Source organism: Atractosteus spatula, chromosome 2, assembly GCF_055471065.1.
Source record: "Atractosteus spatula isolate fAtrSpa1 chromosome 2, fAtrSpa1.hap1, whole genome shotgun sequence".
NCBI classification, from domain to species: domain Eukaryota; kingdom Metazoa; phylum Chordata; class Actinopteri; order Semionotiformes; family Lepisosteidae; genus Atractosteus; species Atractosteus spatula.
The window spans coordinates 10,437,277-10,464,021 of record NC_142707.1 but is presented as its reverse complement, the minus strand read 5'-3'; the positions used below and the strand labels follow the sequence as shown (position 1 = coordinate 10,464,021).

General features: G+C 39.0%; 1 protein-coding gene across 1 annotated transcript; it reads right to left on the bottom strand.

The window, feature by feature from the left end:
* Positions 1 to 902: 902 nt before the first annotated feature.
* Positions 903 to 25,185, bottom strand: piwil2 (piwi-like RNA-mediated gene silencing 2). Its single transcript, XM_088939740.1, has 22 exons — positions 24,709 to 25,185; positions 23,486 to 23,588; positions 22,033 to 22,150; positions 21,210 to 21,422; positions 20,035 to 20,145; positions 17,989 to 18,106; positions 16,973 to 17,097; positions 15,382 to 15,462; positions 14,822 to 14,935; positions 13,994 to 14,182; positions 12,845 to 12,929; positions 11,832 to 11,921; positions 11,312 to 11,452; positions 8,351 to 8,464; positions 7,909 to 8,097; positions 7,672 to 7,773; positions 6,398 to 6,514; positions 4,439 to 4,527; positions 3,835 to 3,940; positions 2,947 to 3,200; positions 1,234 to 1,341; positions 903 to 1,059 (listed from the first exon to the last, which is right to left on the bottom strand). The coding sequence occupies exons 1-22, from the start codon at positions 25,183 to 25,185 to the stop codon at positions 903 to 905; spliced, it is 3,201 nt and encodes a 1,066-aa protein (XP_088795866.1).
* Positions 25,186 to 26,745: the final 1,560 nt, after the last annotated feature.

The following is a 26,745-nucleotide window of genomic DNA, read 5'->3' as shown; positions in this document are numbered from 1 at the left end:
TGAGAATGCCTGAAATATGGGCTTTATTCTATTGTGCCAACAAATCACTCAGGACATTTACTGCAGTAGTACTAATGCCAGTTTATCTCTAAAATTGCTTTGAATATTTTGTTGCCATTTTTGACCAACTGAGACCACATACAGATTCAGCCCCTTAATTTATATTTTTGTTCTAAGGTACTATCTCCCATGAAATCTGAACCACTTATTTTAATCAAAAACACAAATGAGAGCGCTCAACAGAGCCAGAAGTCAAAACAAGTAAAAACAGTGCTCCACCTACCCAGAAGATAAAACCAATAAAACAAAGATAAGTTATACAGATCTACTGTATAAACCAAAAGAAAACTTATGAACAAGACAAGGCCATCTGACCATTCTAACTTGTTTCTTGAAGCATACTCTAACAAAATAAAGAACCCATTTGAATTAAGGATTCTGTAATCTCTTCAACAATGATTACATGCCTCAATCATAAGTAGTAAAAGGAAAAAAAAAATCACAATGTTTTTTTAGAAAATGCTTTCCTCTCCACCTAAAGCAAGTTGCAACCCATGTTCCTGAAAGGCTGCAGTGTGCAATGGTTATTTCCAGTTGAAAACTTCCCTAATCAATTTTTTTATTACGACTGTAAAAGAAGTGGCCCAGTCACAATAAGTATCTCCATAATGTTTTCAAGCCAAGAACGGCTGCTGTTTAGTTAATACAGTTAATTAGGTAATTAGACATACTGTTAACAGAGGAGTTTGGATAGGAAAAAAAGCCAGAGAACACTGCAGGTCCTCAAGAACTGCAGTTTCTCAACCATATCTTAGAAGAACACCCATTCTACATCAAAAGAATTGGCATGTAGAAGTCTCTAGCATCTTAAAATAATGTTTTCTTTTTTTAAAAAGGACAATTCACAGGAAGAACAGCTTGTCTGACAGCTGTTCCGATGGTTCAGCGTGGAGGTACTGTCCTGACAGGTATGCCAGTTTGTGAGCATATTTGCACGGTGCAGGGACTCTGATGGTTCCAGGCCAGTTCCAGTACATGTGGCACATCTTAAAAGTCAATCTGCCAAGAGAAAAAACACACCTGTAAGTGCCTACTGTGTGAAAAAGATTGCCCTATGATCAATATCATAGCTACCTCAGCTACTTCTGAGGATAGGGCTCCAAGTCATTCCAATTTGAATTAAAAAAAAATTATGACTTTAAAAAGTGTTCATTTTAGAATGTATTTACTTACCTTTGTAAATGGTCTGGGGTGAGATTGGCTGTATTGTATACAGAGACATAATGCGTTGGCAAACCACAACCCTGACGAATATGATGAGCCAGTAAATAGAAATCAACCCTAAAAGATAGCACAATGAAAATCAAGCACAGCAAAAACATCATAGCAGTTTTAATACACCTTTGGATATACCTGTATTCATGCCAAGAATCATAAAATGAATCAACAAGGCTTCTACCAGGCACATGTTCGTGAAAACTTTAGTTTAGTTCAGAGCAGAGGGTTTAGAGGCTTAAAATGTTCAGAGTACTGTTTTTGGCGATTGCTTCAAAGGCAAAGACAATGCTGTCTACATTAGCCTTCTACAGGTGACAGCTCTGGGTTTTCCTAATTTTAACTTTACAACCTTGGGTGCCATTTTAGTAAATAAGGGTCAGACTTTGTGTCTGAGAAGGCAGAATATTTTAAAAGCTAGGATTTAGGTCAATATACTTTAATTATTATTTAATTAACATAGGCTTACAGAGTAACTTGCAAAAAACATTTTACATTTTTATTTCTAAGTACAAAAGGAATAGACTATAACATACCAGCACTACAAAATAATTAAAAATGGTAATAAAGTTAGCACAAAGTTTCAAAATGCACAATAAAATGCAATACAAATATTGTGGAAAACAATAAAAACTACATTTACGAATCTACATTGGGATTTCTGTTAGACATCTCTGTGCTCCATGTAATGAATTGTAGCCTATTACCCTCATAAAAGGTGGGGGCAAAAAGGTCAGCCTACCACTGCCCGTCCCTGTTTGGAGCCACCATTGGATTTTGCTCAAAATTGTCTAACTTAGGTTTATGCCCAGAACCCACGTACTGGTTCGATAATTTTGAAAGCTCCAACCGAGGCACCCCCAGACCCCCTGTGGCTGCTCCGTTTAATAACCCTGCCACACCACCATAACTGCCAGATTCCTTAGTCAGATAGTAGACTTTTCCCAGGCTCTCATGACCCGGACACCAATGTGGGACAACACACAAACAAGCTGAAGCTGAAGACTGAAGTGCGGGCTGGTCACATCCCCAGGCACCACCCACCTGTCACTTTGACAAGGGCATTAGATTATAACTACCCATGTTTAATAAGTAAAATCTGCACAGTACCAATCTCAATTAAAAACATTAGTACTATGTAAAGCACAAAAATTTACTAAAGGATGTAACCGAGAGCTGAGAAGTCAGATATGTGGCCTAGTAGTTAATTACACCACTAAAAAGTGAAGATGGAGTATACAGTAAGCAGGCTCCGGAAGAGGTAGAGAGGAAGGGACTGAAGACAGGCAAGAGCAGAGTGGCTGAGACAGCAGCAAGAAAGAACTTTGAATCAGAATTGTGTGGCAAGAGTCAATGAGTGGAGAGCCTGGAATAAGAACAGCAAGACAAAAAAGTCAAGGCAGGCAGCACAATTGTGGATGAGCTGTAGTGGACTGATATTATATTCATGGAATACAGTCAAGAGATGTAAGTCTAAGCAGGAGAGTATTAGAACAGGAGACAGGTGGGCTGGAAGCCATGTAGAAAGGGACAGATTGTATAAATGCCAGTCAAGAAAACGCAACAGGAATTTGGCAGATAAAAAAATAAGCCTGGAACTATTCCACCCGTGGGACAGGAGAGATTCCGATTCTACTTCTTTGAAAACCCTTATTTACATTGCAGACTTACCAATCCTTACTGGTGACGGTATGGTCTAGAATTGTTCCAGGAGGTGGAGTACTAAACCGGTCTCCAGAGAAGGAGTACAGTGCAGTGCTGATTTTCTTTTGAACCACAATAAACGTCAGCTTTGGTTCATAACTTGGGAAAGTCTCAAAACACTTCAAGAGCTGAGGGATCTCATAATTTTCCACCATCTTTAACTGTCCTTCTGACACCCCATCTCGGTACACCACAATCTTGTCTGGGAGGCCATGATTTATCTTGTAAAACACAGACACGCATTAAACCATATCTCACTTTGTTGTTAGAAGTTAAATCAACAATGTTAAAAATGTGGTTTGCAGATATTCCTAAAGATAAACAGTGAAAGACCTTCTGAAAAAGCCTCTTAAGCAAAGGTTTTAAAGAAAATTCTTTGTAGTTATATAGCACTTTTAAATCTAAAGGATAGTAAAATTACAGAGTGGAATTTAGCCAGGACTCTTGGGTTTACTATTTCAATAAAGATCCCATGTCAGACGTCAAACAGTCAGACTTTAGTTTAATGTCTCATCTGAAGGACAGAATCCTATAGACAGGTGTCCCCAGTTACCATACAGGGATATTGGTTTAAAAATATGGTTCAGAGAAAAGAGTGCCACCTGCTGATTCACCAACATCAACAACCTGGTTTTCCTTACCAACCAAGCTTAGCCTTGCATAGCTTTGAGATCTGAAGAGATCAGGCTAGATGATGGTAACACTGCTATCACAATGACAGCTCAGTCTGTAAACCTTTTGATACTGTGAATTAGAATCTTGAAAGCCTATTTTTGATTTAAATACTAAATAAAGGGGACACCATAGTGCAAAAACTTATGGATGTATTCCATACTTGAGAAACTACTGTATTACCTCATAATATTTCTGCAAACCAGCTAAAAAGCAGATTCTGAACCCACTGATAACCTCTTCATTGGGCATTTGGAAGGTCACCTTTGAATACCACCTGGTTAATGAGCTGTAGAAAAGAAATAAAGTTAAGCAAACCTGTGTTGGGAGCAATGTTCTTAAAAATGAATTTGTAGCCTTGAAAAATAGATTTACTCATAAAAATGTCAAATAGTACAATAGATAGTATTCATAAAACATAAACCTGATCTAAATTAAAACTGGGATTGATATTGTGCATGTTATAGGAAAACAACTATAGAGGAAGGTAACAGGTTTCTAAACTACAGGACATGATAATTATCTGAATAAGAATCCAAACAATCAATTCTTAAAGTGTCTGTATAACATCTCTTAATATCGTGCTAAAATGTTAAAAAATGTCTTATAAGCACTATTTATGTTGCAGAGACTCAGGTTAATCAAATTTCCAGCAATGGTCAAAGAGGTCCTCTTGCAAGAAAGCAAGAGTATTCAGATGTTTTATTAGTGCTCACAAATCAGCCTGTTATAAAAAAAATACCAATTGGAAGAAATGTATCATATGTCATCTGCTGAGCCCAGATACCTGTTAAGACTGGCCACAAAACCCATGACCGACCGTTTCTTCTTGCTGGGGTCATGATGTACATCAACTCCAATCACCATCAACTGTTTCTGTTAGCAGATATCAAAGGCAAAAAAATGACGTCAATTAATTTCCTATAAGATATGCAGAGTTTTGCAGCAGCTAGCACTGCACTGATATATTGACAGCTAATTAAATTTTCCTTATACAGGTGCAGGGCTATCAGCGGTTTTTGTTTGTGCCAGTTACTGTACACCCACAAAATAAAATTATTTACCCACAAAATAATGACACCAAAAAGAGAGAGTATTCACAATTTACTCCCACGTCTTAAATAAAGATTTAGAACGCTTTTAAAGCATCCAAACACAGTTCAATGCAAAATTCACATTGCACAGAGGAAAAACTGGTAAACATTTCCACAACACTTGTCATTCACTACTTTGAGGTGCATCACCCACTGAACAAAATGAGTTCCTAAAAAGGAAGTACCTAAGGAAAAAATGACTGCACATTAAGGGATCTATCACTGATTCAAGTAGTTAAACATTCTAAGAAAACAGACTGTGAATAGCACTGGCCACAATAAATTATGAACTGATAAAAGTTTTTAGTTTAAGAGAATTAATTTTTTGCTTGTAGCAGACTAGATTTTAGTCCTTCATTGTGGCTCGAAAACCGTCAGAACTTCTGTGCTGTTTCTTTTATCAGCATAACTAATACAAAGCATACCACAACAATTTCTCTCTATCTGGATGTGTCTTGCTTGCAGGTGTATTCAAGATGCATTTTGCAGCCAGTTTCTTTTGTAAAGCAACAAAAGTGCCAGGCTGAATTTTGCAAATGAAGCATCACAAGCTTTATGGTAACATTTCCGTAGCAACATTAATGTTTACAGTTTCTACTATAAACAAATGCAAGTAGCAGTTAGAATTTAAGTGACGGTGCTTTTTTGGCATCTCAAGAAGCATGAAGGCAAACCCTGTTTTGAACTATTACTCTTCCTTCTGAACTAAAAACACAAACATTATGTTCTGGGTGACTTTTACAAATGCAACAAAAATCAAGCTCCCCTAAGTTGCTAATTTGAAAGAGCGTACATGCATTACTACATCACACAATATGAATGGGTAATAAATGCTGTCAAAAAAAATTCAAATAAATTGGGGCAACCCTAGCGCTAAAAAATGTAGAACAGAATTCTCAATCCCACCCTGAGAAGATTTCCGCTTCACAGCTCCCCACCCCTTTCCTGTCTGTACAAATTTAATTTGACTGCAAAGCAGGTGATGTAGCTGCATACAGCTCTGTTCACAAACTGTGGCCCACATTCCCCAGGGCCTCCCACATGGCTCAGATGAGAAATGTCCCCCTTCAAGGGGAGGGTTCGAGCCTGGGTCACGTCACAGTTGGGTAGTGACTGTCATTTCCCAACCAACTGTGGAAAAAAATGGAATTGGTAGAATTTAATTTAATTGGTAGAATACTCTTCTGAAACAGTACTTTTGTGCGACATAACCCGCTCCAAGTCTAAGAAATTTTCAAAGACTTAACGGTCACCGTAATTTGCAGCATGACGTCAAGTATCTCCTGCCTAAATCGGAAAACAGCAGTTAACGTCTTTTCTACTGCTGAGTATTTGGAAGTTCTATCATTAAACTCTTTCATTTCAGACAAAAAGATCAATACATTTTAAATGGCCAGCATCACTGTGGCCATTGGTTCTTCTGTCATCAAGAGAAGCTGGACATGTTTTATCCACTGTAAAGTGTTGAATAGATAAGCTTTCAAGTGAACCATACGGTGAATATACTGACCCACATCCAGAATGAGACCAATAGTGAATTCTTTGATTTGGAGTAGATAGTGTACTCCAAGAGGACAAGACAAAAATGCTTAGAAAACAGTTATAATTTTTCAGTATTTCATCTAGTTAGCTCCAAGACGGCAGGTGCTTACCAGGGGAATACTGACACTCCAAAGCTCCCCTCCTAGCTTACAGTTTATCTGCAACAGGATCTTTTGGGCAATGCTCCTCAGTTTTTGAGGTTGAGAGATGGTTCTGATATTTATAGCCTGTAATATTCAAAGGTCAGTTTTAACAAAGAAGACGGTTTTAGGCGAAACATTTCAAACAATTGTTTAAGGTTACTACAATGAAGGAAGTGAGACAAAAAATAAGAGGTCTACACTCCCTAAGTAAACCAAAGGTCAGTTCTGGAATGTGAGAACTAAAAGCAACATTTCCAAGGCTGCACAATGTGTCAGTAAGTAACGCATCAGTATAACAAGCCACAGGCACAACAAATGTTAAATGTATTGAAGAATGCTGGGTGGATAAGGTAGTTTAAGTGATCTGTAGTACACAATGAAAACCGAGAGTTGTTCCTCTCGGTTGGAGATCCTGTAATTTAAACTTTTTGAAGGATATTTTTTTACAGAGTTTCAAAAGAGTTGTCAAAGAAAATTAACTGTTAGTGTTACCTGCAAAGTTTTGCTGAGCTTCTTAAAACAGGAAAGGCAATCTCAGTCTCTTTTCACCAAGTCACTGCTCAGTCAAGATACACAATGGGGCAGTGGAACATACTACTTAAGCTATCGTAACGGGCAAGTCAATGGGGTGCTTGTGGACACTTAATGAGCCCCTGCTATTCAGCAACATAGTATCAACTTAAATTCCTGACTAAGGTGACACTTAAAATTGTCATTAAGATCCTACTTAATGAGGGGTTTTGTTGTTTTAAGTGAGAAAAAAATGGGACAACTATAATGGTAATTAAAACAGCTGCAATTCCAAGGAAAAGAACCCTTTGTTCCCACTCATCACCACTCAAGTTTTATTTTACTAGCATGTTATGATACTGCATGGCGTTTGTGCATTCTCCCTGGGTTTGTGTGTGATCGCATTTCCACCAGGTGCTCCGGGTTCCTCCCACAACCCAAAAACTTGGTGGTAGGTGGTACTTGCTTACAGGAACCTGGACTTGGTGTAAGCAAGTGCTTGTTTGTATCTGTGTACTTTGGGATGTACTTGTGTCCCATCCAGGGTGTATCCTGCTTTCCACCCACTGCTTGCTAGGATTGGCTCTGGCTCCCCTGCTACCCCCTGTATGGGATAAAGCAGCTAGATAATGGATGGATGGTTATCATAGTAAGGACAGGGTTTAAGCAGGGTTTCAGAACTTTCCTGTTAAACACGATGTAAACAAAGACCATAACGTGGATAGCCTGACCTGAGAAGGCACTGGAGTCTGCACACAGCAGACCTTTTTAATGGCACTGTAGAGGTCATCTCTGTTTCCAGTGAGGATGCAAACCACAAGCTGCACATTGGGCTAGAAAGAACAAGAAAAAAAACGCATCCAAATTTTGCATATAACTAAAATGACCTTGTTGAATGGGTCTTGCACACAATCACAAAATAATCGGTGTAACTGCAGAAACACCATGGTCATCTGCGGCCTGCCCACCTCCATGGCAAGCTGCGAGTGGATGCTCCTGACATAGGTCTCAGTGCGATCATCCCTCAGCTCCACACGGATGGGCCGGCCCACTCTGAACCCAATGGGCCCGGCCACTTTCCCGAAGGTGGTCACCAACTCCTCTGCCTGGTCCGAGCAGCGCCGTGGGTAGAAGAGGGCCCAGCAGTTCAGAGGAACCTGGGTACAACCGACAAACAGTAAACTAGCAAGTGCAACAAAAATATAAAAAGTCACCACCTTTGCCATTTCCTTTTCACGTTCATTAATACCACGCTCAATTTTTAGAACCTTGCATTTAGCCATACGCAGCTGCTTGCCTTCTACACAATGGTAAAAGATCTCATCCAGAACCAGAGCAAATCAAACGCACCCAGATTTGAAACGTCACCATCCCTTTCCAAGCCATTTTCAAACTGCAGCCATGACTTACAGAGCTGATAGAAGCGTCCCGCACCACTTCCCTCGACCAGCTTATTTCCGGAGACGTCACGAAGGAGGCAGACTGCAGGAAGATGGTCTCAAGGGGCAGTGTCCTTCCTTCACACTGTCAAAACAATGACTACAATGTTCTATAGGAAATACAGTCAAAACCAGGTTTAGAAAGCAATGCATAATTACAATCTAAAGAATGTTACTTTGCATTACACCATACACTGCTGTATCCAAAGTGATATACTGTAGATTTTCATGAATGTCTAAACAAAAGTAGATCACCAAATTAAACGTACCTGTATAAAGCAAAGATTTTGATTTTATGGACCACAATTATAATTACCACACAGTATACCATAGTCTTAAGATTAAGATTTATTTTACAGAACAAAAACTTATTTCTGACATAAAACAAAATTAGTATTAAAGAATAAAGACCATCCTAGGAGGTCCATAAATGTTATTGGCACCGATTCAAACTTTCCTGTGATAATTGTGCTTTTAAAACTTCAAATGTCAGTTACTTGAAAAACTGTCATGCAATTTCAATGCCTTGTCAATGATGTATTATGCACAATAAATGTGAAATTTGCCTCTCAAGACTTGTGGGACCTGAATTCAAACTTCTACAAAAAAGTTCTATCTTTATAGGTCATTTAACAGTTATGTTTCCAGTACATGGTGTAGCTGTTTGAAAGCACTTTTGTGCAGAAACTTAACCATTCATGTCCCATTTCCTCTAGCCTCTTTGAGATGCACTTCAGACAGCCTGTTTTTCGAGACTGTGAAAAGAAAAGCACCACCTCCACACAAGCCAATTCTCCAATTTTGCTTCATTCCTGGGCATTTCAGTATAAAAAATGTAGTGTCATGAAACCGTCTTCTTTTTGTAATACGCATTAGGCTTTCAAGGAGATGTTTATCTCTCTTCCTCACATTTTTAAACTGCTATTGAACAAAGATTCCAAAACTGAAAAACAAGATTCCTGTGTACATCAGGATGACCTTCAAATCTGTTGTTGAGTAAACAAATGGGTAAAAAATTATAAAAGTGGTCTGCCCTCAATCAACACATCTCATTTTCTGCAAAAAGGCTGATTACTCTTTTATTTGTTCTTCACCACATTGGAAAAATCTCAATACTTGTTGAAATTTAACATCAGGGTGCTCTTGATCATTTCATTTTCATCCATTACTACACTTTTAACCTACATTCTAAAATATTTACTTTTGATGTCTATATAAAAACATCAAAGCACAGAGAATTCATGATTTGGACACTAATAACTCAGGACTCATCTACCAGTCTGCTACTACTGCATCACCTGAACCAGCTGTCTAATCAGAAACAGAAAGAGAAACAAATTCACTAAAAGAAGTCAAAGATTCAAAATCCTAACAAGTATTCAAAATTATCAAAGACAATGACCAAGTCAGCCCAGCACCTTCTTCAGAAAGAACAGTGAAACACATTACAGAGGGCACAAGTGAAAACTGTATGTAGAAGTACATTTAAAATGAAGATCAAGAGGTACTTGATCTTCACAAGATCAAGTATACTGGAGCCCCCCAAGGCTGTGTGCTTAGCCCTGTCCTCTACTCCTCACTTACTCATGATTGTGTCGCCAGGCATAACTCAAACTCCATCATTAAGTTTGCGGACGATACAACAGTCATCGGCCTGATCACAGATGGTGAAGAGTCTGCGTACAGGGAGGAGGTTGAAACCCTGGCAGCATGGTGCCAGGAGAACAACCTCTCTCTGGACATCAGTAAGACTAAGGAGATGATTGTGGACTATAGAAAACACCAGGGAGGAGATCACACACCTATCTACATCAGTGGGACTGCAGTGGAGAGGGTCAGCAGTTTTAAGTTCCTGGGAGTTAACATCTCAGAGGACTTAAACTGGACCCACCACACCAACACCGTGGTCAAAACAGCACGGCAGCGCCTATTCTTTCTCCACAGGCTAAAGAGGTTTGGCATGCCATCACATATCCAGGCCAACTTCTACAGGTGCACTATTGAGAGCATCCTGACTGGTTGCATCACTGCCTGGTATGGGAACTGCTCCGCCCGGGATCGCAAAGTACTGCAGAGGGTAGTGAAGTCAGCGCAGCTCATTACCGGCTGTGAGCTACCAAACATCCAAGATATCTACTCAGCTAGATGTCTGAAGAAGGCCAGGTCCATTCTCAAGGACCCCAGTCATCCCAGTCACAAACTGTTTTCCCTCCTACCGTCCGGTAAACGGTACCAAAGCATTCGGTCCAAGTCCAACAGACTACGGAACAGCTTCTACCTCCAGGCAATAAGACTGCTAAATAGCCAACCTGCAGCTCCTTTAGCAAATCACCTGTAATGGCTACATGGACACACAGTGTTCACTGTATTCAGCATAAACGCACTACTTGTATATATTGCATACACCATGGACACATAGCAGCTCTACTCATATTGAGTTCTATTCAATTTCTATTACATCTATTATTATGTAACCTTATTTTCATAACCTCAATTTTGTGATTTTTGTGTTTTTGTGATTTTTGTGATTCTGTGAGCTCGCGGAAAAGACATCTAATTGCCAGCAACTACTGCTGCACGCTGTATTGTTGTGCATTTGATAAATAAACTTTGATTTGATTTGATTTTGATTTACTATTTTACCGAAAGGGTTGTAGGTTTAAAGAATAGCCTTCCCAGTCATGGTCTTAAAGTCAACAGCCTGATTTCTTTCAAGAAACAGATAGATGAGTTTTTCAAATCAAAATCTACTAACTACAAAATAGGCGAAATGGGCCAAATGGCTACCTCTCATTTTTAACCTCATAGCACTGGAGGAAAAGTACAATCCTCACCCGGCAGCTTCAACATACTCAGAAACTCTCCTCGCCACCGTTCATGTTTAGTCTGATAAAGCCTGTCCTGTCTGTGTGTGAAGGAAGGTCAGACTCACCACAAGGATGTCAGAACTGATTACCAAACCCCAACGGCTGAGCTCTGTCAAGGCCTCCTCATTGGAGTTAATGTTGTGGAGGAGCTGTTTTAAGGAGATTGTATGCTGCTCCCCACTCAAGCTGATATGCATTGTCAAATCCTGAAAGAAAACCATAAAAGCCATCACTACATTTACATGCATGCTAACATTTTATTACACATGCATCTGTATTTGTTTTATTAAACATTCCATGCATTAAATCTATTTCATCATCATTTTAACAAGAATAATTCAAAACCAAATTGCAGTTATTAGATGCTATTAATGCTTCACCCTGAGCACACTGACTTTACACTTAATCTGCTCTCTATTCTACATTAACATCACACGCATGGATTATCCTAAAAAATTCTAGGTGTCTAGTGTCCATGGATAATGCACACTTTGACAAGTGTCCATTCAGCCTGAAGCCCTATTGACGACACAGCATCACAATATGAATTAGTACTCTATAGGTCACAGATCTGGCCTGACGTGCCTTCATAGCTCGGAAATCCTTCCTCATCTTCTCAGGAATCCCGGTCATGAAGGAAAGCTCAGGAAGGAGGAGTATCTCACCAGTGATAATCTGCACAAAAGACAACTGTCCTATCAGCAGCTTCAATGAGGTTTGATTAAGGTATTAAGCAATACCAGCTCTGTGTCAAATCTCCTTAAAATCTAATTAGAACTTGCCTGTAAATGTCTTAAGGAAGCCAAAAAAATTAGACTGTTCACTGCCATGACACTTCATATTTTCAAACACTAGGTGGCAATGCTGCATCTAGATGGGAATGTTTAAAGCAAAACATTGCAAAAGGACCTACCTAATGAATTACTAATATTCCAAGGATTTCAGTTTCTATTGAGATGCAGCAGCTCATTATATTTTGTATATAGCTGAATATACAGAGGTGATCTACCTCAGCAGCGCTCCATCCTTCTACAGTAGCTCACAGGCTCCACTGCTTCATATATAAAGTACGCCAGTTAAAAAACAAAATCACATCTGTGGAATGTAGCTAGTCATGTTAAAGTTTCAGATAGCAAAGCAAGCTTAAGCTACAGCTACTTGTCCTTACACTGAGGACCTTGAATATGGCTGCCATATTTAGACAATAGTAGGGCAGCCACTTCTAAAAAACAGGTCTTGTGAAAGATGTCGTTTTAAGTGCCTTATCAAATCTGCTCAGATATGGTTTAGTTACAACTTAATACAAAAATCTCAAGTAGTTATTAATTGCAGTTATTACTGACATGTAACATCTTTCACCCATTCATGTTATATGTGTACACCCATTATGTAGTCATAATTCCTATAATTCAACTTAATGGGACAAAACTGAAAGGAGGCACTGCGAACTAAAACACCCACTTTTCTAATTTGGCTACGTCTTATAAAATCTGCACATATTAAGCCTAAACACAACTGAATTTCCAAAGACGTATAGCCTCTTCATAAAAGAGAGCTTGACAGGTGTGTGCTGCCACAATGAATGACGAGCGCGGCACCTTTCCTCCAGGTGTTGACCTCTCTTTGGGGCGATGCACCAGAAGAGGTTGATCCATCTCCTTGATGGTGATACCATAGTGTTTACTGTTCAGGAGAATAACACAGTTATCCTTTAAGCACCATTCACATAGCTTCCTGCTACTACTGTGGGGACCTCTGTGAACACTATGACGGACAAGCTTTATACATGGAAATATACATATAACATTTAACCTAGGATTAAAGGCAAATCTAACTTTCACTTTTATTCATATTTTGGTTACATGCAGAGTAAAGTGGCTAAATGCAGAGTATACAAATGTTTTAAGAAGTCCATGTTTGCTTCAGTATAGCTGGTTTTGCCAGGAACAGTAATTGTAATAATTACTTTCACGTAATAATGAAAACAATTGTAATTATTTTTCTAAAGCCCCCAAAAAACACTCACATCAACATGAGTTATCACCAGAAAAACATCCAAGAATTTATGTAGCTATTTTTTGGAGATAAGGGCTACATCATCATGATAAAAGGTATTGCCTTGTTTACCGTCTCCCTTGGATTCTATTTTAGGTATCAGGCATTTTGTACCAAATGAGTGCTCCTGATGCTGCCTTACCCTTGGGACATAATGCTTCTACACCTCTGCAGGTGTGCTGGAAAAACTGCAGTTTCCTTTACAATGCTTTGGCTAACTCTTGCAGAAAGATGTAACACCATGGAAAGTCTTTTCATGTGTTTTTAACAATCGTCACCTAAATACATTATTTCTAATAGACTTTAGCCCCACTTTTTATTTTTTGAATCTGTATACCTTGTTTTCTATATTCATTCTCATACTTTTTTTTAAAAAAAGCTATGAGGCATTTTCTACTTGAGGTCATTTAAGATTGCATGGTCCTTTTTAAGAGTAATAGGAGTGTTAACTCCAGTATCCCAGATTAATTCCACTCTGAATTTGCACCTTCTGTCTTTCTTAAAGTGCTCCCTTAATTAACAAAGCTATTTTTCTTCTCTGGGTACATGGGTGCAGCATTTTACTGGTGGATAAAATGGGTCACTTTCTACATGTAAAGCTCTTTGGGATGAGAGGGGCCATGTTTAAAAAAATCATTACATGTTACAAAAGTGCAGTCATCCTCAATGGAAAAGAAGGTCCCAGACAATACCTGTAGTAATCGATGAATGTAATTTGTGATCCATCAGCCATGGTGAACACGTCTTTTGGGGACTTGGCCCAGTCAATGTCATCTACTCTGTAGGTGCGGTTGTTGTACCGTGTCATAACAATGCTGCCAATCAGCTCTTTGGTGCACTCATCCTGAAAGCTCTCCCTGCTCTGCTGGTACACAACGTTCCTACAACACAACATTCCAGTTGCAGACAACCTCTGATCTATGCATTTTGGTTCACGAGAACATTTTAAAGTCTTGGATGAAGATTTTTATGCAGTTAAGAACCACTACTTACAAACAATGAAGCAATTTTTAAAATTTAGAAATAGGCAATTTTCATATCGTAGGTCTCAGTTAAGATGCCTGGATGAAATGCAACTGTGGGATTGACTAGAGAAGAGATGACAGATTCCTCTCACCCTCCCACCTTCTTTTAATACACCACAGGCCCACAGCAGGAGAGAGGCATGTCCCTCACTGATGGCACCACTCACCTGCAAGGGCTCAGGAGGCCAAGTGGGTTCCCGACAAAGCCCTAGACAGCTAATCCCACAATGCCTCCAGCAGCACCAAACCACAAAACGCACAACTTCCCGGACAAAACTCAGTCACAGTTTTCTAGTGACATGGCGAACTCGAACCCAAGATCACAAAACATCCCAGCACGCACCCTTAACAGGTGGACCACTCAGGAGGCCTCCCATTACGCAAACTATTTCATTGCCTATATTAATGAATGAATTCATTGCAGGGTACCAATTATACAAGTTGGAAATTCCCTTAACTTAAAACCTGCAAGCAGAAGGGAAGGTAAAAACTCACATGATGTCCAGCACAGAGTCATTGCGGAGCACTTTGTGGGTCACATCCACTGACAAGTAAAGCCCTCCGTCAGTGCGCTTGAAACAGGCCGAGTAGCCAGGCCACACTTGTAACCTGGAATTCAAAATACAGTAAACACTAGATACAGCAAGAGGCAGTTCTGGCCACAAAGCATCTGAAAGAATTATTACAGACAACCAACTTTAGGAAAGAAAAGGGAAGTTAACTGAATACAGTAAAAGGAAGAATCTTCTTGGCTATGAAAAGTTTAAAATCCATCAACATGTTATGAACTTTAAGAACTTAAAAGGTATTTTTAGCACTCCAATGATTACTGAATATTGTCAAAGCATTGCTATAGTTCTGAAGAGACAGAACAGCAGTTTAAGGGCTACAAATTTAAAACAATTGCCATTTTTAAAGAAAATACTGTCATTTGATGTGCTGTATGCATTTAAATACACATTATAGAGCTTTTCTTCTTCCTATATACAGTATATACAAAATAATGTTAGAGAAAAATCTCACATTTTTTAATTAGCAAACAGAGAATTACTTACCTATGCTTTCCAAGCACCACCGCATTTTGGGGGTCATAATGATTTCGTCCAACTAGTTTTAGTCCCAAGATCTTCATTACCCTTCAATGCAAGGCACACAGACTAAAGCAACCACTCACAAAAATAGTGTATTGTGACAATGTGAGGTTAGTGCATAGGGAAACACTTCAACAGCCACCAACCTCTCCAATAGAAATGAAAGTATATACTTCGAATCTAGCCACATAGTTACATTTAGAATCTAGCCTCCACCCCAGAAAAATCTTAATATCCAAACTTCATACTAAAACAATATACAGAAAACTTAATACATAAAACAGGATAAAAACATTAGGTAAAACAATTTAAAAAGTTACAAAATGGTCACATATCAATGAAAATAAATGAAGTAAAATCATTGGCAACTGAATAAATTTTCCACAAAAAAAAACACTGGGCTTTTAGGTTTTAATTGCTGGTCTTTAAGGTGTTATAATTAACATTTTGTTGTTTAACTGAAATGGGTAGGGCACTGATATGGAGGAGAGTCAATGCATAAAAATCTTTCCAAGGTTCAATTCCTTCTCATTTAAATCAGGTCAAGAAACTAATTATACTGTAAAATAATGTTGACACCAAAGCAACACTCTTCAACTCTGCAATATGAGGCACCCAAACAATTAAGACATTTTTATCAAATTAGTAATAAATGCGTGGGTTAGACAAACTGTCCGTTAAATTACTTCCTTAACAGGCTAATTAAGTTAAAAAGATTCACTATTTTAACGGATTACTAGTTTTGTTAGAATTTTTTTATTAGAAACAATGTCAATCTAAAGTCTTCCAGGGGGAATAATTAACAAATAATCCAAACGCAAGCATAGCTGTGGCATTCCCAAAAAGCATGAGTCAGTGTCTGGTGCTAAGAATATGGAGCCAGAAGAGGGGTGAAATAGGATTGCAGCAGCAGAAAGCCGTAAGCACCTCTGATCTGGAATTTGTGTTCAACTACTGTATAACATGGAGCTCTTGGCTAAAATGTAAATATGTTCTACGTTCACTTATTATTTCGTGTTGGCAGGGAAAATGTTAACGTATTGTAAGATCACTCGGGGTAGGGTCATTAACAATAGGTATTTTTGTAACGAAACGGCAACGGATTAGAGCTGAAACGAATACTGATTTATGGATTGTGGATTCAGAACTGGAATTGGGGGGGGTAGGATTGAAAGAACGCTTTGTGGTGTGAGTAATTTGGTCATTCTTTCTTTGGATTATACTGTACAATCCCTCTGTGACACCCCAGTATGTAATGTGCTTGAAGAACTATATTCCCCCCACATTTAGAATTACCTTCCATAATATACCCATTCAATCCAAAACCAACAACAGTTTCAAGCAGCTCTTGACAAATTAGCCCAGATCTGCCCTGGCACCAGGTGCCCACTTGGAGAATAGTGGTCACTCTCCACTAGGCTCAAAATAGCATTAAAAAATCAGTGGGGTGCAAGCAGCCCAAAAGATCAAGTTTATCTTGGGCAATGGACCCCAGAAGAGAGAATACCCAATTTTTTTCCACCTTAGCGTATAATGCCCTGGAAGCCAATCTTACCTTCTTAACACAACATTGTAGAAAGGGAGGCACAGGTCAGAGTTGGGTGGAAGGATCTTTGTCATCTGAATCTTGATGCTAATTTGTTCATTGTCAGTCAATCTCTTGCTTTTCAAGTGTATCTCCTATAATTGGACATGGACAGTCAGATTCTAGGATCTCGAAGCCTGTTTCACAGATCAAACCTTACCCATGGTGACCATCCATATAATCAGAATTCATTATGCCACTGGTAAAGCTCTTTTTTGTATGCTGTAAGGGTGTGGTAAGTGGAGTTGTGATGGTGGTTCTGGTCTAAACCACAATCCACAGAGAGCAAAGGGGAATAACATGCCGCCTTCAGTCACATGACCAAATGGTGAAAGACAAGTGGTTGAGCGATAGTTAAAGCCAGGAAGCCGAGGCTTCTAGCAGGTCAGTTTGAATCTAATATCTAAGTAAGACATCAAATCTTCCAACTGCACCAGAGGGAGGGAAGGAAATGGCAGACCAACATGGAACCTGTGGACACCTGTGGAGTTTTTGGAAACGTTTGGAGCCATTAAGCAACTTAGCTGTGCTTCTGTTGATCGACTATTTATACAGAAGTCTAACTAGAGCTCAATAATGGATGTAGGGTTTTTTTTGTATTTTGAGTTAATGCATTGTCTATAAAGAGCCTTTTCTTTTAACTTTCCAGGGTATAAAGGTGGAGATTCTCCTGCCTTATCATTTGTTCCATCTAAAAAGTTTCCAGGTTGAATACTGGTTGAATCATCCTGATGCTCTGAAAATGTTCTGTTTTGGTAAAATTTCCTAGGTCTCTAACTGCTGTGTGTTAAGAATAGTGAAACTAAAAACAGCCATGTTGTTTACCAGCCAATGACTAGATCATTGCGTGTTAAATGAAAAACTCTTGGAAATAAACTTTTTTTTTGCTTGGAATTGACACCATATATCCTTCCAAGATTAATTCATGACAAACCACAGGATCAGTGAGGTTAGTAAAATGAACAATCAAAGTTTCAGGTACACACCTCTTTCAGCTTTACTGGGAGGTACAGAATAGTGCCGTCAAAAGCTACAACATCCCCCGTGACAGAGCGATGTTCTTTCAACATGGCGAACCGCATGCTTCGGGCCTCCACATTAGGGCTACAAGACAGACACTCTTCTTAATTAACTTTCAGACATAACACTTGTCAGATGATCTATAATAGTAGTTCTCAAACTTTTTGGACCAAGTACCACCCCTGATCAAACCAAAGTGTTTTTCCCAGAACCCCAGAAAAACTCAATGACCAACATGAGAGCACTTGCGCGCACACACTCACATACACATGTAATAAATATAATAATAAACTTTATTTGATATAGCACCTTTAAAGGTGGCTTCTCAAAGCGCTTTACAGAATGACAAAAGAAACAACAACAAAAATTAAAAATAAACAATAAAAAAGCACCATTTCAGTGAGAGGGGTGAGCCTATTTAGTCGAGCAAAGCAGATGTGAATTCATTGGTCGAGCCTTGATACAATTCACAACAGAGCCTAACAGACTTTAAATCGTCAGTCATTTTTTTGATGGCCAAGGCCTCGCGGTGGATGCTGCAGTTCATATCTGGAGCAACCTCTCTAATTCGTGCAACTACACCGCTGTTTCGGCTTGTCATCGCTCTAGCACCGTCTGTACAAACTCCGACGCATTTTATCCAGTTGATGCCATTCTCTTCGATAAATTTATTTAGAAGCTGAAATATGTGCTCTCCTGTAGTTCCTGTTGGTTGCGGCTTACAGAACAGAAAGTCCTCATGGGACATGCCCTCAAACTCGTATCGAACGTAAACGTGCAAATTGGCCAAATCAATGACATTTATAGACTCATCTAATTGCAGCGAAAAGCATCTGCTCATCTTAACACGCTCCATCAGCGTACTTTTGACATCATCCGCCTTATCAATAATTCTATGAGTGACTGTGTCTTTCAAAGGGGGCAGCAGGTTGAGCTGTTCAGCAGCTTTTTCTCCACACATAATACGTGTCAGCTCTTTTGCCAACAGTAAACAAAGTTCTTCACAAGTAATGTGGGGCTTACCTGCTTTAGCAATCCACAAGCTTGCATTTTTCCCCGTTTCCATTTCAGTACTTTGTCTCAGAAGTTAAAAAGTTCTTATTTCATGCGCATGGGAGCAAAACACAGAGACGCTCGATGTATTTTTCTCAAATTAACCTAGAACAGCTCTTCAATATTTTCCTGTTATCTATCACGCTTTCCTGTGGTCACAAGATTGCCAGGGTTCGTAGTACACATTTCTATGGATTCCTGTGCTTACAACATTGACATTGTTCCAAAATCACGCACATTCTTCTACCTCCCTATTTGCTGGAGATAACTTTTTACAATTTACAATTGGTCACTTGCGTTCGTAGCACGCATTCCTATAGAATGTTATAGAATTACATTGTAGCTCGTGTCCACTCAAGTATTGGCGCGCGCTGCATCGTAGTACGTAGGCTGCGTATTCGTCACAAACTAATTTTATTAAAATAGAAAATATGAAAACCCGTCCCAATTTTTCAGTGCTCACAACAAAGTTCCGGGGTCATATGGCGTACCGCCTGGAGGCGTTCCATGTACCACAACTGGTACACGTACCACAGTTTGAGAACCACTGGTCTATAATATTCAAATTCATTTTAAGCAGCTGGTAGGCACAATTAGCATGAACAAACTATTATTTTGTGATTACAGAAGACCAGTTCAGATGCCACAAGACTTAAATGATATCAGATACAGTCAAGATATCGATAACGAAAAATCAGTTCTAGAGGGAACGTTGAACACAAATTGGTTTGAATGACCAAAACATAGACCTAAGTAAGAAAAGTCATAATAAACCTAATTTCACCATACTGCCGTGACATTTATAACCAATTTCAATTTCCAAACATCTTTTTCTTGTACGTGGTATTAACTATTCCCCATTTAGTATCCTAGGAAAACTTAGTGATCCGTATATTGAGCAACCAATTTGAAAAACATTTTAGTGAATAACGCCTTATAAAACAATTTCAAATATTTACCTGAACATGACATGGTACTGATAGACAGCCTCATTCTTGCAACTGATGGAGATGTGGTTTGAGCCAATGGTTAAAGGATTTCCCTTGATACCTTTCTTCAGCAATGGCTCACTACATTTAAAAAAAAAACATGCAGTTAGGAAAAGCTGCCAAAGACCTTGTGATGCAATAGGTGCTCCCCATCAGAACAATTTTTAAACAGGAGGATTAAAAAGAAAGTCCCTCAGCAGTGGTGGGTGTAAACATTTTTAACCGACTGGCTGAATTTAATCGGTGTAATTAAAAAATGACATAGGATTAAAGTACCTTATATGTGCCTGAGGAAGCAAGTTGGAGTTTAATATGACCCATTCCCTGCAAATTAATTTAAAATAGTATGTTGCCTATTTCCCTTGGCTGAGTGCTATGCAGCTGTTAGTCGCTAGACCACTTTGAAGTACAAATGAATGCATTTTGGCCCCATAGTGCTAAATATTTTGAGTATGCATATCGCCCAAGTTTTAAATTTCATCAACATTTTTTCTCGTTATAAGTCCCAAGATTAAAAAAAAGGATGATTTCTCCAAATAACTGTCACATGTTTCATTTAAGATCTACCACAAAATAGCCTCTTAAATTTAAGACTCAGATCTAAAAATACTGCTGACAACCACAAATAACAGACGTGGATTACCAAATATTGGCTGAAATGTTTTGCATTTTATAAAAAAATGCTCTCCTCTGTACTTGTGAAGCACATCAAGAACTCACAGTTCCTCCCACCACATAATTCATTTTAATTAAGTTCACGAAAGGCAAGACAACCTAAAATTAAAACTAGATTACAACCTTTGTTGTTAAGTTAGAACCTTAATGTGTTAAATATCGCTTAATGCTCTTCCATGTCAAAGTCCATGTATTGATCTAAAAGTTAAGAAATTTTTCATTTGATTCAATTAAATTGTTTTTTATGTTACTTATATGTATACTTATTATACTTATTAGAAGTGCTTGCTTCTATTAATCAGATGGTTCTCTTAAACTACACTTTTTAGGAAAATCGGTCATTGTCCCCAGAGTTGACTGTGCCAAAAGAACTGGCTTGCATCATAAGATCCAGAGGACCCAGGAATCCTAAGCAGTATTCTTACAACATAAAGACCTGTTGCACAACTTCGAGAAGAGAGCCTCCTTACTGTGGCCCCTCCTTCTGAACTTCCCCTACTGGAACAGGGGCAGGAGATGGCTTCCTGCAGGCTTCTCTAACTGGGGAATCAGAACTAGGTGCAGTGGGAGGAGGCAGCGTGAGGACAGGAGATGTTGGGGACGCTCTACCCCAGCCAGGTGAAGATAAAGTTGTGCGTCCTAACCCCATCATTTGAAAGCTTGGCTCTTTGTGTCCCAGGGAACTGTAAAAGGAACACAGCCACAGGTCCTTAATGAAAATGGAAATCACTAGTATGTGTACTACCATTTGTGTATTTACCTGCATGCATACTTTTTTATTTCTACAAGCTCTCTTCTACCCAGAATACTTTCCCTCCCTAGATATACCTGCCATTTGGAAGATATTGATCAAGTAGAGAAGTCAGTTCTACAAAATCTTTATCTAGAGCTACTTAACTGAACACACTCAACACTCAAGCAAGTCTCATTCTTGGTTTTGTGGATCTCTTGCAGAGAGTTCAACAAGTTCTATGGGAAAACAAGTCTCATGTCTGATAGGATGATTGATCAACTCTGTTACACTTGTTGCCAAAGCAAAAAAAAAAAGCGTTGGTATTTTAATCTGATCAACAGGAAGAAAAACAAACAGAGGCTTAATTAGCACTGAAAATCAATTTACAAACGGATTCACACCAAAGTTAATTTTAATAATGCAAAAGTCCACAACATCTTTTCAGCAGGGCCAAAATCACAAAGTGGTCTTAAAAGCACTGATTTAATTAAAAAGAGACATGTGAGCAATTGGAAAGTGCCCAACAGGAAACAGAATGACTCATGCTGAAGTTTCCTTACCTGCTGCGCCCTATTGCCTTCTCCTTAATTTCATCTCCCCTGGAACCCTTTTCTGCAATTGCAGGAGCTGGTTCAGGCCTGACCTCAGCTCCGACAACCCCAAATGCACCGCGACTCACTGGAACCCCAACCACACAAGAAAACACCACAAACAAAGGTGTTAATGCAGCAGATCTGGTTACAGGGCTTTATAACAATCTATATATGCTCACACAAAGTATAGCCTTATTTTTCATTTCTGCTTACTTTGAGACTTCAGACACTCACACACAGGAGATGAAACTTGTAAAATGGTACACGTACACAGTGAGTGGTAAGTTGTCAGGGTGCACCAATTATCATAATAGTAATTGGTCTAAGTTCTGTAATTGAACAGTTGAAATTGAATTTCTAAAACTTCTTACAGATCCCGATACTGATGAGTGTCAGTAATGCTAATGAGCTCTTCACTTGATCAGCTGTTCAATTTTTTTCCTGGTCTGACCAGTTCCTGCTCTGGGACCCATTTACAGAAGACAACAGAAATAGATCAACATTTTAGCAACATTTTCCACAACCTCATTAGCAATGCAAACAGGTTTCCCACCCGGTAGACATCCTGCTGGCCCTGCCATTTTCTGCTTTTGGTTATGCAGTTGCAATTGCTGGTAAAATCATATAAAAAGATTGCTGGATACCAACATGCAATTATAAGTTTGCAGGGCTAACATTTTCCTGGTTTCTTTCAGCACAGCTAAATCTTAAAACTGGTGAAAATGCATTGTGGCCTTATGCATCTGCAGCGGTCAAGCACACTTGCTACTGTAACTGGCTTGTGTGCGAGTTGAGTGTTGTGACTTAGCCAGACCGGAACAAGAGAGTGAAGGCCTGAGCTGCAAGCTTAGCCAAGTCTGGGTATAATAAGCACATACTTTTTTTTATTTATTTGAATGAAGTACATTTAAGTTTTTACTAATTAGGTCAGTGTGGGTCATTCAGGTTTCTTCTGAAGCACTGCACAATAGAAATAACTAAGAACAGCTTCTACTATAACTGCATTGCAAGACTGAAAAGGACAGGATTTCACAAGTAACAATCCTTAAGGGACATTCAGTGCTTTGTTTAAATCGAAAAAGAGAGTGTTACACTCAAAAAACTCAAAAGAAATTTAAAAAATACACCACATTGAAGCGATATATGGTATATATACACACACGTTAGGTTATTAAATGTTATCTTGTTTGTTGGAGAATCTATCACAGCCGCCAAACTGCGCTGATAAGTACCATTGCGTTTTTCCTCCCCCATTTTCATTGCAATTTGGCCACACATCACATGGACATTATTTTTTTACCCCTTTGTAAATTTCTTACTGAATTACACCAACAATTTTCAACTCTCTTATACAGGAGCAGAGCAGGTACTGTATGTCTCCGTCTTTCCACTTTGAGGAGCATGATGGGAATGCACTCACCCCCCTGCGGAGCTCCCCTGCCCCACGGTGTCTTTTCCACAGGATCTATCCCAATACCTCGGAACATGGACACCAGGGTCGGTCCAGAGGGTGGAGAGGTCGCCTGCTCGCAACAAAATAAAATCCCTCCTGTTCAACCAATGAAGGCGGCTGCCACACTTTGGACTGCATTGCGTAACGCATCTACAGTCCATTGGAACTCCACTTCACAAACTCCCATGTTACACAACAAACTTGAGAGCTTTGAAACTCTGCCACTCCCGGCTGAGTTAATCACAAAACATCACTGCTTTTCAAAAATGGTCAAGATTGATTAACTTTCTGAACAGCAATATTTTAGACCTGTTTAGAAAACACCATTTAAAAAAATCTTACAGATTTATTACAGAAGCCATCTTTTCTATCCAAATCCCATTAGCGAGTTATCTTAAAACTCTTTTTTACTTTTTTAAATGTATTCTTTCTACATACCAACACAAGCTCCAAATCACAAGAACAGTAAAAGTCCACCCAAGTATAGGCTTCATTTTTAATTAACTAAGTCAGGGCTAATAATGCAACTGATTAGCCCGCTCAGACAGCTCTCAAAAAACAGTTTTCAGCTATTATAATATTTACAATCAATCTCATACAGTTGCAAAAGTGAAAAATGGGAAATGGTTAATTAGAAAATCAGTTAAACCTGGAGATGAACAATTAATAACTGTTAACTTATTAATCGATAGCATTTGTTTTTAAAATTTCATTTCCTTGTGGTGGTAATGCTTTAGATATTCTCATTGCAATGTTGTAAATATTTTGACTGTTTTTCAGTGAAGTTAGACCTCGTCTTCTAAAAATGCCAAATTAAGAGATGAACAAAAAGCAGTGAAATCAAGGTGGCACGTCTATGTGTAAGACTGAAATGCACGTATTTTTGCAAAGTAAAAATGGAAACCTACTGTAAATTCTTGCTACATTTGTGAGCTGAACAAGTTCCAATTTACAAAGCCTGGACACAACTGTTCTTCTATTGGTCCTTACTCTTCACTACATTTCTAAAACATCTTCCAATAATATCTGTTTGCTTACAAAACTGGACAAAGGAGAACATAAAAAAGGCACGACTTTATTCTTGATTCAGACGCTAATATCTTTAGACTGAGCAGGCAGCACACCAGCGTACTTTTGAGAACAAGAGTAATGACCAGCTTAGGAACCTCTCCAACTGAGGCTGGACCTACCTGTGCCACCTGCAAGCCTGGTGTATCCCGAAGGGCTGGGAAGCCCCTGCCTCCACCTAAACTAGGAAGCTGGTGTACTGGTGGGCTTTGCCTTTCGGCTGGAGCGCCCAGCTCGGTTGCCCTGCTGATGCCGCTTCTCTGAGCGTGAAGTGTCACGCCTCTGGCAAGCATGAGGGGCGGCTCCTCTGAAGGTAGGATGAACCCTCTGGCACACCCGGAGACCGGGTCCCCTGCGGGCACTGGTAACCCCCTGGCACGACCAAGGCCCGCGGGTGGGCATGGCATCCTGCTTAGAGTCCGCACCGCCGTGTCATCACCAGAGAAAGCCGGAGCCCGGGCAAGCCCCAGCCCGGACGCCGCTGGTAAAGACAGGCCTCTGGAGAGGCCAAATGCGGACTCGTCGCGAAAGAGGCCTCTTCTCGGTCCGGGAGTCCTTCCGCCGGTAACCTCTCGGATGCCCCGCTGGTGAGGGTCCATCTTTAATTGTTTAAGGAAGACAAGTGCGTTTCTTGCATAAAAACGGAGTAAAGGAAATATTCATTTCAGTTATGGTCTGAAATATTACAAGGCAACACGGGTGGTGGAACACTTTTTTAAAAAAAGTATTTTTATCCATACAACTGCAAAAGCAAGTTAACCCCTGGCCCCCTAACTCCTGAGTTCTAGTCAGCTGAGTGGTATTCACATAAAGAATATAAATGTACACGGGTTTTAACCTTTCACTAAACAATCTGATTGACAAAAAGTGTTGCGATTCTCGGTAGCTCGTTAAAAACCGACGTCCAACTTTTCCAACGCCATTGTAGACATTGAAAGTGTTACAGGCTACATTTCCATGACATGTTACTTAAAATACGCCAAACATGGCTAAAATGTATTATTACACAGTAAATATTATATATAATTACAATTTTATATTACAACTTAAATATTGACTTGCATTATTTAATAACTTTTATAACCATCAACCAAGTGGGATGTCGGGCTTTACATCTGTAGTTAATGGTCCTACGCTTTTCATGTTTTTCACTCATTTTTTACGCAAGGATACGTAGGCAAAACGCTATTTTAAAAATATTATACATCTGAAAGAAATTACAGGATGACTTAATATGTCGCTACTCAACATAAAAATCAGCAGTAAAATAATGTGAAAGAAAACGTTTCAATCGTCTCCTCAGAACATTGCAAATTAAACCAGAAAATTTACCTTCTAACTTCCGATGACTGTGTTAGAAGAAAATCACGGGGGATTTCTTCAGCTATTCGAAACGGCGATTACCGCAAACCGGTTACTTTCTACCAAACCCAACAATTCAAAAATTCTGCGAATGATCTACCGTAAATTCTTCATCAGCTATTGGTCAATCACCCAATCTCTTAATCGTTCATTGGATCTTTCAACCATCAATCAAAGTACACCTTTAATTAAAGGTGGTGCGCTTGGCCTTCCCATACATAGTTCTTAAAAATCTATTTTTACTTAAGGGTGTTGTTTCCCTTCAACCTAAATTTTAAAGTAGCCTTTTCTCAGTTTGTTTAACCTTTATTTCTGTTTTTCTGAAAACCAATAATATAGACTTTAATTACCCATTTACAGAGTGAAAAATGAGAAAATTCCTCACACAAGCTCATAGGTTGTGTAATAAGTATAGATTTCCAAGCAATACAATTTGCTTATGATATTCTCATAATTTTGTGCATGAAAATGTTTGAACTGGCAATATGAAAAAGCTGATAGTAAACTTTATTGTCGGAAACATACTTTTTAATCAATTCTCTGTAAGGCTAAATGAAGATTGGGAATAAATACAGTACCTTTGCCACATTTCTTGTGGATAGTTCTTGTCTGTTCAAACTTCTGCAGCTTATAGCCTCTTTATTTCACAGCCCAGCTCTCTGCCTCTTAGATGCATTAGTATTTTTTTGCCTCTGGAAAAACTCCATTACATTTTTACAATGAAAATCTGTTGCCACTTGTTTATATTGCATGCACATTTGATATATTTTAATTGTGCAATATACTGTATTTATATC

Coding starts and splice junctions, on each gene's coding strand:
- piwil2 (XM_088939740.1), bottom strand. CDS start 25,185: ATGGACCCTCACCAGCGGGGCATCCGAGAGGTTACCGGCGGAAGGACT. Junction 12,930..13,993: donor ACATTCATCGATTACTACAG/GTATTGTCTGGG, acceptor TCTCCTGAACAG/TAAACACTATGGTATCACCA. Junction 6,515..7,671: donor AGACTCCAGTGCCTTCTCAG/GTCAGGCTATCC, acceptor TGAATATTACAG/GCTATAAATATCAGAACCAT.